The following is an 11,300-nucleotide window of genomic DNA, read 5'->3' on the forward strand; positions in this document are numbered from 1 at the left end:
GGCAGCTTAAGCTGTAAAGGTTGATTTTGCTGGCTCGCGTGTGCGCGCCCACGTGCACCTGGTGGTTTACAGACTAAAACGTTTCCGGATTATTTTAACCCTGCGTAATAATCGAGCCCTCCACATTCTGGCAATGAGCATACAATATCCTCTTATGATGGCTAAAATAAAAAGAAGCAGCCAATCCATCCCGCAGCATGTGGGCGCTTATTTTAATAAAGTACATTTGTTAAAACAGTGACATTGCGCCAGTATCCCACAGTGAGTGCTGCAGAAACTGTTTCTGACATTTTAACGTTATCAGAAAACTTTGCCAAGCAGCCTTAGAAGACTCTAGGTCCTAACTATATAGGAAGATTTTTATCGGTTTTCCTTTTTTCTGTGTAACCCTGCTGAGAGTCACTTGCACCATTTCGCTCACACATAGAAGCTTGGTGAAAATTGTAGTTCTCTCCGGAGTTGAGTGGCACTCTGTGATTTGTTCGCCAGCGCGAATACCTTTTGGAGTCTCAGCTTTGCCTTCGTTGTAATTTTTTTAAGTGTCTGTCCAATGTCATTTTCGCTGCCACTGAAAGAAAGCAGTATCAATGGCGGCAATATTGTTAGTGTGAAATCGCACAAAGGCGCAAATACCCGTCTGATAATTTGAGCAACGCCCAGAAAAAAAGTCAAATCTTTTCAGCTAGTCTTCGAGTGACCTGATAAGCGTCGAGCACAGTTGAGCTCGGGCGTTCGATTGCGCGTTAAAGGGACCTTGCAACACTTTTGATAAACGCTTTCACTCTTTCATTCGCGTCTGGAAGCACTGCGAAAGCTACAGTTATCGGCAGCACGAAGTGGCACAGCGTGATTTGCTCGCCGCACCTGATACGCCTTCCGTTTCTGCTTCGTATTTGTGGCTTTTTTTAAAGATGCTATCGAAAAGCGTTCATTACTGCAACTGACGGAAACCCGGCCAACAGCCGCTACATGGCCTCAGTGACGTAATTCGGGCCGTTGAAGAACGTCAAGACCGGGAAAGAGAGAAAAATCTTTTGAGCGCCTTCCCAATTTAACAGATGGGGATAGAGCAGTAATTTTTGGCTAAGGTACTTTGCCACCCTCTAATCTAAGTACTGGGTGTGTTGGGTGACTATGTTCTGCTATCATTTAACATTTTGAAAAAAAGTTCAAAAAAGTGGTGCAGAGCCCCTTTAATCCCAGAACTGAGTAACCAGCCCAAAAAAACATTTCAGATGTTGAAAAAGTTCAAATAAGTGGCAGTTCTTCAAGTGTTGCTAGAATAATTTGCAGTTCCTTGCTTGCTAACTGAAGTGTGTCGACAAAAATCATATCATATGCTGTTCGTTTGGCGCGTCGTTTGATGTTGGATACTAAAAGAAACTACGAAAGTATGCGATGGTTCACGAGCCAGCAGATGAGGGCTGTTGACCTTATAATTTGGCGAAAGGTGGCTTAATCTCTTCGCGAGGGCCCAACATTAAAAGTAAGTTACAGATTATAATTGGAACGATATCCAGGCACATGTGACAAAAAAAAACGGTTATAAAACTGTAGACACTACAGAGTTTCAGCAGTCCTTAACTCGCTGCCCTAAGGTACGGCTTCTAACTGCCATCACGTGAGGAAGTACTCCAGTAATTGCTATTATTCAAAGGTTACTGCTCTTGGGTGCCATGCCAGTCCCCTCCCGTGCGCCTTTCGTTCTCTTCGCAGGTGCGCAGCGGCCGCCCACCGGGCGCACCGCAAGACGAAACGAGCGACGGGACAAACCCCGTCCCCCTCTCTTTCCTCCGCGTGGAGTGTTATTAGCGGCGTCGAGCGGGTGAGAGGGGGGCCCCCCGACTCGACAACAGACCCGGTGCGTGGCGGCGGACCGGCCGGTGCCAATACGATCGGTGCGAGGGGGCGCTCGGAGCTGGCCTGGGAGGAGAGAAGCGCAAGAGGGGTGAAACAGGCGTCGCAGCCACTACCACAAGAAGCAGCAGCAACAGCCTTGAATGAAAACCACAGAAAAAAAAACACCAAGGCAGGTGAAAGCCACTTTGTGTTAGAGCCTGAGTCTGTCTGTATGTGCGTGAGTGTGCGTGTGTGAGTGCGCGCGGTAAGGCAGCCCAGGAGGTTGGCCGTATATAAGGCCGTGGTAACCTCCGAGGAGACGCCATCACCGAGCGGCACGAAGAAAAGGGTTTCGCTCCACCCCAGTGCACACTCGGCCGACTCGAAGAAAACTTTGCGTGATCTCGACCCGACGACACGATGAAGGCTACGGTGAGCGTGATTATGTATCTGTCTGTTCATTGGTGTGGATAAACGCGGCGCGTGACGGGAATTAACCTTAAGGTTGCCGTTATGATCGCTACGGAGAATCTAAAAAAGCGTAAAAGGACACGGTCACTTAAGCACTGGTAGCCTGAGTGACGTGTTCATTTACCCTTTTACTGACATAAGCGACGGAGTCGACGAGCCATGCTCATTCAACGGATCGAACCTTCTACCGCTCTTGTGTTACTATTCGGCTTGAGTGTCCCGCACGTGATGGGAATTGCCGGCGTCGTGTATTCACTTACAGCGGGGAATTCAGTGTGAGCTGGTTGACCAGATACTGCCCGCCTGCTTTAGTGATACCTCTTTGGCGGCTGCAGTATCATGTTCAGAAGCTAATATTCACGGCATATCTGCGTGGTTAGTTTTAGTTTTGGTAAGTTTAGTTTTTAGCAACCAAAACGTTTAGTTTTGGTTGCGAGGAAATACTACAAACGCACCAAACCAGAGGAGATTCCAGAGATGCAAAAACGTTAACCGACTAAGTGTTCTTTCGGGCTGTGGGTACGATCAGCTACGAGTGCGGCCGCGGTATCTTCCAATTAGGTGAGAATAGGTCACAGATCGGCTCATCAATGTGGGGATATGTACAGACCTGTCTGCTGTAGCGATGGGGTTGGTGGTCATTTGGGTGCTATCGTTAGTATGTTAAAGCTTAAAGGTCTCCCCTACACTCGTTATGAAGTGTTGACTCCCGTACACGAAGCAGTACACAAAAACCACAGTGACGTCAAAGGAAAGAAAGATATCACTCGTAGACAAAACAAAAGACGAAAACGCTTCAATGTCCAAACGCAGCTCCGCACTGAGAGACGGTGATTACAAGCGAAGCGTAGACAAACTCAACTCCTTTTCGCGTTTCCTTCCCGTTCGCCTATTGCCCCTTTGGATCCCGTTTGTCAAGGAATGCCCCCAATTATGATGGGATGTTTGGTACGACAACTTAAGCTGTATTTTTAGCTCCAGTACTATATGACTGCTTGGTCCTAAAGACTGCCGGCTGATTTTTAACTTGGTACGTCTTTCGTGGCCAGTGGAATCCAGTCATACTATTTCTATTAGCAATTAAAGCATGACCTTCAGAACAGGTGCAAGGCGATTTTTTAATTGTAAATATGTGCTGATCCTTTTGCCAAAACAGGTGGTTTATGATTCACTAACTGCGGTTGAAATAAGGGTTTACCTCGCAGCTGGGAAGCGCGCTCTAGTGGAGGGCTACAGTTTAATTTAGATCACCTGGACATCTTTGGCAAGCTCCGAAATCGCATGACACGGGTATTTGTGTTTTTTGTCTCAATCACATAAAAACTGCGTCGCGACCATTATCTAACGCAAGTCCTCGTGCTCAGCAGCACAACATCTAGATAACCAGCAACCATGGCGGGTATCAAGTATGGTAAGTGCTATTAGAACAAATCGAGCAAAAAAAGAGTTTCTTTATATGTTGTACGGGAATTCATTTTGCGAGAAACAATCATCCACTTAGCAATGAAAATGAGTACCACATGGTGGACTGTAATACCTCATACCATTTTTATGGCTACGTTGCTTAGTAGAAGGAATATGTAACTTTCGCATTCATAGAAATTATCTAGCACTGGCTCTCCTTCTCGCAGCTCCAAGCATTTTGAGGTAGTAGTGGGCACTCGTCCGGTTGGCTCTAAAGTGCGTATTGTTTAAAGCACAACGCTGCGTTTTGCTGTTGCGTAAAGATGCTAGGCTGCTGTTCAAGTGCAGATATTTGTGGCGAGTTGTGCTTTAAAGAAAAAAAATACACCACTGGGAACATAATTTATCACCACCACAACTGCCTTTCGTGATCTGAACAAACAGGTTCTGGCTGTTCGTCACACTGTCGCAAGCTTATTCAAATGGAAGATAGAAAATTTTCTTTGTGGGGTTTGAGAAAAAATTTATCGCGAAGATCAGTAATTATTCTTTCTACAAATAGCATTGTTTTTGGCACAGTTAACAAAAGAAAGTCAGAACGCATTTAAGAGAGTGGTCTCGCTTTAGCCAAAAGTATACTTAGGTATCTGCTTCAGGAGAGTTTCCTCAATGGCGACAATTTTTTTATCAACAGCAATGAATTCTCCTTTCGTGCTGCTACTTACTTTACTACGCGAACCTAAATGTTCTGACTTATTACCACTGCGTTTTCTTTGTTCCAAAGGTGTTAATAGAAACTTGTAACGTTTGAACACTTGATAAGGTTACCATTGCAAAATAGGGAAAGATAAATGGGAATGTGAAAACTTCCGTAACTGAACATAAAAAAAAGTTGGAAATGTGGGTAATATTTCGTAATAAAAATTGGCTACTTCATAATTTAGAAAATAGTGCTGGCTGTTAGATAAAGACAAAACATTGCCGCAGCTTGCACTAATGGTGCACGGCTGGCGGAACACCGCAGCTCGCGGCCCCTCTCCCGTCGTCGGAGAACCGTATGTTGCAGCTTACACCGAGCTCCGGATCTTTTTGTCCGCAGGTTTTCACATCTCTGCCATAGTGAAACACGTTAGCACGCGCTAGAGCCCCCTGCAACTGGCTTCCCGAACTCGGCGTCTGTGCTCCCCATTTCAGGTGCTAAGACACGTGAACTGGCGACGAGAACAGCACGCGAGAGATCACGCCACTAACTATAGACAGAGGGTTCTAGAAGGTCCAGCTGGCCGATGCCGGGCACTCCTGACGCGGCACACGCTCACGTGCGCTCGGTATTTTTTGCATTTTTTTGCGAGCTCCTCGCGGGGCGCAAGCACACGCGCAAACCTGGACGACGCCGGGCACTCCTCACGCGAGACACGCTCACGGGCTGGACTGAGTTTTTCGGTAAAGCTCGGCGGCGGAACTAAAAGCTTAAACGGTTATGCTATTAAAATGTGTTGAACGAGGTCTGGGATATTAAGAGGAACAAATTCGCACCAGTGTTACTGAGAAACCTTTCAGCTGCTGGGAAGCGCGAAGAAATATTTATTAGTTTGACTTGCTCGTCCTCGTAAGGCTGGAGATTCATGAATGTTAAAAGCAGGGCTTATCATGACATAACAACTAGAGCAGGTTGATGATGCTAGTACATCGAGATGAGGGTAAAAAATATACAATTGGTTGATATTGCGTAAAAGAAAAGTGGTAGTGAAAAATTCCTTTGTCAGGAGGAAAAAAAAAATTGCATTTAAAGTTTATGGCCCGAAATAAGGATAAATATAAGTGCGTTAGAGCGCTCAGTTCGGCTGTCCGTACGCGACAAACAAGAGGAGGGTCTTTGCAAATCTCAGACTGAGCGCCCTCTTTAAAAAAACAGTGACAGTACTTTTTACTGTCTGCAGTTAAAAATACCAAGAAAATGCCGAGTGCACGCACGTGGGCGTGTGCCTCACGGCGACCACCCGGCAGTAAGAAAAAACCAAGAAAATGCCGAGCGCTCGTGTGTGCGTGCCATTTAGCGATCACCCAGCGTCCCTGGTGCACGTTTGCTGTCAAGCCAAGCATACCTTACTCAGGGAGATTGGCCAAGATTGCGGCGATCGCCCGGGCGCCCAGGTGTGGGTGCCTCGCGGCGACCGCCCAGCCTCCCCATCGTACGTTTGTCCAGCCAAGAATACCCACCTTGAGAGATTGGCTTTGACTGGCAAAAAAAAAAAAACCTCCAGCGTTCACCGTAATCGTGGGGCAACACTTGCTCGGAACGAGAAAGACAGGTCATAGCGTGCGCCCCTCCAAGGTGATGCCCAATCAAATAAAATGAAATGTCAAATCAAATCAAATTTTAATTCCAGAAACACTTGGACGGTTCCCAAGCTATAAGCTGCTGCACAGTAGCTTGACAGAGGTCAGGGAACCGTGGCAAGGCGCAGCGAAACAGCGCATGAAAACAATACGTACTCTTGAAAAAAAAAATTGTTAGACAGCACAATATCTAAAACAATTCCAGTAGCTGAAGCACACAAATCGCAAAAGTATCACAATTATTATCACTTCTAAAAAAATGAAGGAAGGTGACACTAATAGCAACAACGATGGGGTAAATGCCTACCCGGCAGCGAAGAAGAGACAAATCGGCTGTAATCGTGAACTTAGACCGTCGTGATGGTCGTGATAGTTGCGTGCAACTTCGCTTTCTTCACGTCTTACGTGTTTGTGTGAGCTTCCTTGGTTTTTTCGCAGGGGCGAATTCTTTTACGATAGTTTTGACCGACTTATAATGAACACTCTGGATGATTTTGCATGAGCTTTCTACTCACGTCAATGATGGTGACAATTTTATATGATATACTTTTCCCTCCACTACGGTGCGCCTCACAGTCCAGGTGTAGCTTGGGAGCGCAAAATCAAAACTATAAACGAAATCCTTGTTTCAGAAGCACTACGCACGAGAAAGAAAAACTTCGCTGAGCATCAGTAAGAAATTATGAAGAAGCATAGAAACATTAAGGAAACGCAAATAACTGCGGCCGTTCTGTGCCATTTCATTGGTTCTGATATTTTACGACGCATTAGTCACCTCAAGTGTGGAAGAAGTAGAAAATCGTTGCAATATAAAAATAAATTGGAAAAGAAAAACAAGCACAAATAACTTTCCGTGAACATCATGCAGAGGGCGAACATTACTAGAAGTTCTTCCGGCAGAAAGCCTTATTCTGACGTCAGCTGTCGGCCGGACGGACTTCAAGGGGTAAATGAACTTAAAAAGTTTAATATAGCGTTTGTACGGTCGGTGTGAAAATGTAGCTTTTTTTTATGCGTTCTCTGTAGTGGAGATCGAAATAACTTCATAAACAAACTTTTGTAGAATTTAGGTGAAAGAAACTGCAAAGCGTCCGTGATTTGGACGTTACATAACGCAAACATCTATAGAAATATATTTTTGGCATGGAGCCTGGAACCTTGAATGGAGCCAGGGGAAATCTCTGCACAAAGAACACATTTTGGTTTCTTCGTGTGCTGCCCGAAACGATTCCGCTGATGACCCTAAACACACCCAAAGCGCCTGCCCGAGCCACGCCAACGCACTTTTGAGGAAACATCTGCAGAGGTTGTCCCGCAAGGCCATTTTGTGCGGCCACACGCAATCATACTGCGAGGGGGACCGTTTTCGCTAACACTCATGTAACTAAACCGAGAGCTGAAGGCACGCTCTCGACGTCTCGCCGAGATGTCATTACGTGCACACAGTTGCTGAGCGGCAGCGGTTATTGCAGGCTTCCTGTTGGCAACAAATATACGGGACCGTGATGAACCCCACCGAGTGTTATTGCCTGGCGAAGTCATCAAGTCCCGTTGGTGCGTTAATGCGTGAGAACGGTAGGAACAAAGTAACATGATGGTGCCCGTATACGCCGCGTAGCGATGAAGCAAAGGAAGTCCGGGACACGCTATAAACCCGCAAGTTTGTGGAAGGTTGTCTAAGAAATAAAATAATGGCGTGCACAAATGTTTGTAAGATTATGGTGCTGTGACGCTGCTATCGCATTGCTTGTATCTCGACCATTGAAATGACGATACTTGTACCCACTCCAGCCAGTCACAGTCGTGTTTCGTGTACAATCGATCTTGAGTTGTACGAAAATTTGCAATAGCTAAACCCTTAAGCGTTAGTGTCAAGAATATTCGTTGCACTAACAGCTTCCCATAAATAATATGTTGTAGAACTTTGAGGAAATTGGAAAGAGTTTCACTCGATTATCAATGAATTTTAGATTAGGTGATCTTGTGTGCCTGCTGCTAGTTGCAGGCACACACAAATGCCTGTAACTGGCAGCACTAATGTATGCTCCTAACGTGCACAGGCAACTAATACCGGATAGTATTCCTGTTGCTTATATGTCTAGGAGCACTACCAGAAACATGAGGTAGCATCGTTTTGATATTTCGCAATGCAACCGAAAGACATGACATGTCCCAGTGGGAAAAACCATAGCACGGGACGGTCACTAAAAAAATGCGTGTAGCAAAGTTTGCTTGTTACTTGCCCCTGGTGATTGTACAGGCGTTGTACTGCTGGACTCAGGTACTGCTGGACTGGTGATTGTACAGGCGTTGTACTCCTGGACAATACCTGGAAGGGCGTTAGATTTTATGAACACAAATTCCCGGTTTCAACTGGATGCAGCCACGTAAAATTTCAACCACCACTTAAAGCGTTTAGAAGAGCATCAAATTGTGCCGTAAAGTATCTTATTTATGGAGTTTTCACAAGCACAGTATAATAGCAGAGGTCTTAAATTTGCTCGTATGGATATATATTACTACTGGCAGAATTGAAAATCAGTGACGCGGGATGGAAGATTGGGTTTGTTCTCCATATGTTGTGTGGTTCCGGTGTTTATACTGCCTCTTGTTATTTTCAGTTGGTCCTCGTGGTCAGCTTGGCCACCCTGGCCTTTGTGTATGGCGCTGACGAGCCGGAAACTGCTTCCACCGAAGCGCCGTCCCCAGCCACTACCGAAAAAGCCGCCACTGAGGCAGCCGCTGACGCCAAGGACAAGAAGAAGGATGGCGAAGAGAAGATTGAAAGCCGTGGTGGCTTCTTCGGACCTGGCCTCGGGTTTGGACCGGGTGTAGGTGCTGGCTATGGTGGCGTCGGTTACCCGGGTCTCGGCTACGGGGGCGTTGGCTACCCTGGTCTCGGCTACGGAAATGTGGGCTACGGTGGTGGTCTTGGCTACGGTGGTCTCGGTTACGGAACCGGATACGGCGCTGGTTATGGAGGACTCGGCTACGGGCGCCCTGGCTATGGAGGTCTTGGCTACGGTGGTCTTGGATACGGCGGTCTTGGTTATGGCGGTCTTGGATACGGGGGACTTGGCTATGGAGGCCTCGGCTATGGGGGTCTGGGCTACGGCGGTGCCGGTTACGGCGGATACGGAGGCGGATACTATGGAGCTGGCCGTGGCTATGGACAGGGTGGCTTCAACTACGGAGGTGGCGAGGCCCAGAAGCGCGTGTATGGCCACACTTCGACCTACGGCCAGTCTTCATCCTTCGGCCTGCAGGCGAATGCTGGAAGCGCCTACGGTGCCGGACACCAGGCTGGAGGAGCTGGCTTTGAGAAGGCAGGACACGCCGGCGGAGTAGCCGGCGGCGAGTATGGAGGGGCCCAGATTGGCGGCGTCATTGCTTGAGCCTCGCCTTCGTCTGGTACGCCATTTTTCTTTTAGATGCTAGTCAGTTATCTTAAAGTTTTTTGGTGGCTTGATTATGCGCACGAGTTTTGCAATGACAGTGTTAAAACAACATCTAAGCAAAATATTGTTTCCGGTGTAAGATATTTTACCTAGCGTGTTTAATGCCTTTTTCTGGACGAAACAGTCAGCCTATTGTATGAAAAGTACCCATTAAAATATTTCACTGCGTCTGCTACACAAGAATGCGTCGGAATGACTGACCGGTGTGCCAAAGTGTGCCACTTTTAAAGATACCGAGGTCCTAACGGTGACTTCAATAAAATAATCTGGGGTGTGACATCACCCAATGTAAGCATTGCGTAATGTACAAACGCACGAACCATTTTGGGATTAAATTGTAGGCCAAGTTTTGTCACGAGCAAATGAGTGCATTTGAGGGAAAATAAAAATTAATAAATGAATCAGTCAATCAATCAATCTATATATCATTCAATCAATAATTCAACTATTCGATCATTCAATCTAATAAATGAATCGGTTGTTGTTAAAGGAGTGAGGTTAAAATGTACTGTTGGGCTACTTTTCTTCCACATTAAAAAGTTGTTAAAGGAACAACAAACCGAATTTGGTGGAGTGTAGGCTCTCTATCCCGAAGGAAAGAGCACCTCTTAAGACAACTTAAACCGAAACGATTTTCCCAATAGGGCCCTGAACGCTTAAAAGCGGATTTTTCAGATTTCGTAGGTTTAAGTATGCTGCCAAAACGAATGAAGGCCGCCAAAACAGTGAACCTTGCGGTAACGTACTTTTAACTGCACGTCAGAAGAAAAGGAATATTTAAAAGCTCGTAATTATAAAATGCAGTCTTTCCTATTTCTTTATGCGGCTTTCAAGCGCCCTTTGAAACCGACACAGCTGTTTGCATACGAACGGTCGCATCACGTTCAGACACTGCATGGGGCCACCTTGTAGGTTTCAGAAAGTTTTGTACCAAATTAAAGTGATTTCCGCCAGTTTATTAATACAGTTCTTGTGGTTACCCCCCTTTAAAAACGCTGGTTTTCGCATAAGCGTTCATGGCTTTCATACATTCACTCCACAAAAAGCGGTTGGCTGTACTTTTAAACGAGCCTTACTTATCGGGCCGCCGCAAATTATGGTGACTTAAGGCAGCATTCACTTTTAATGACTTATCTTTGCTCCGATTTTTGTTCTGTTCACAGTGCCTTACCATCCTGCCGTCGACTCTGCGACAGACAGAACGGAGCTGGATTCTTCGCCATCACTGCCTGTTCGCTTATTTCATTTATTTTTAAATTCCGCTCGCTTTGACGCAAAATTTGGCAATGCTGAGAAAGCTGACGTGCTGCAACAATACAGCCGCAATGGTCTCAAGAAGGCCTGCTCCTGTGAATACTCTTGTTTCAATAAATGTTCCTGTTTTCCATAAACCTTTCTTTTTGCAGTATCCACTCCATATAAGTTAAGCCATCTGGCTGAACTGCATAATTTGCTGCAAACTAGAGATGGGAGGAAGGTATTGGGTGAAATGGTCACGTAATGTCGCAGAATTCAATCTGACGCCTCTATTTAGCAAGGTTAGCCATCACCGCAGTTTTAGGCAACACCCTTCTATCCACCACAATTGTATTTATTGAACGTCTTCAAAGCGCAACATCCGAACCTGTACGCGCGCTATATCGGGTGCTTAAAGTAGAGAAATGTAAAGATCCCGTATTTCATGCTCTCTTTTAGCTTTTTTCCCGCGAGGCGTGGGCAAAAGCTATACGATCAAGTGCCTTGCGTGCTAGTAAAATAACGAACACCGTGAAAAATTTACGATGTGAC

General features: G+C 46.0%; 1 protein-coding gene across 1 annotated transcript; it reads left to right on the forward strand.

Moving 5' to 3' along the window:
• The first annotated feature begins 2,113 nt into the window (after positions 1-2,113).
• Positions 2,114-10,903, forward strand: LOC144178961 (uncharacterized). Its single transcript, XM_077707115.1, has 3 exons — positions 2,114-2,271; positions 8,676-9,465; positions 10,676-10,903. Exons 1-2 carry the CDS (start codon positions 2,260-2,262, stop codon positions 9,447-9,449), a joined length of 786 nt encoding a protein of 261 aa, XP_077563241.1. The 5' UTR covers positions 2,114-2,259; the 3' UTR covers positions 9,450-9,465; positions 10,676-10,903.
• Positions 10,904-11,300: the final 397 nt, after the last annotated feature.

The sequence above is a fragment of the Haemaphysalis longicornis genome, unplaced genomic scaffold (assembly GCF_048455015.1).
Source record: "Haemaphysalis longicornis isolate Haplotype H1 unplaced genomic scaffold, Haemaphysalis longicornis Haplotype H1 scaffold_1, whole genome shotgun sequence".
Taxonomy (NCBI): domain Eukaryota; kingdom Metazoa; phylum Arthropoda; class Arachnida; order Ixodida; family Ixodidae; genus Haemaphysalis; species Haemaphysalis longicornis.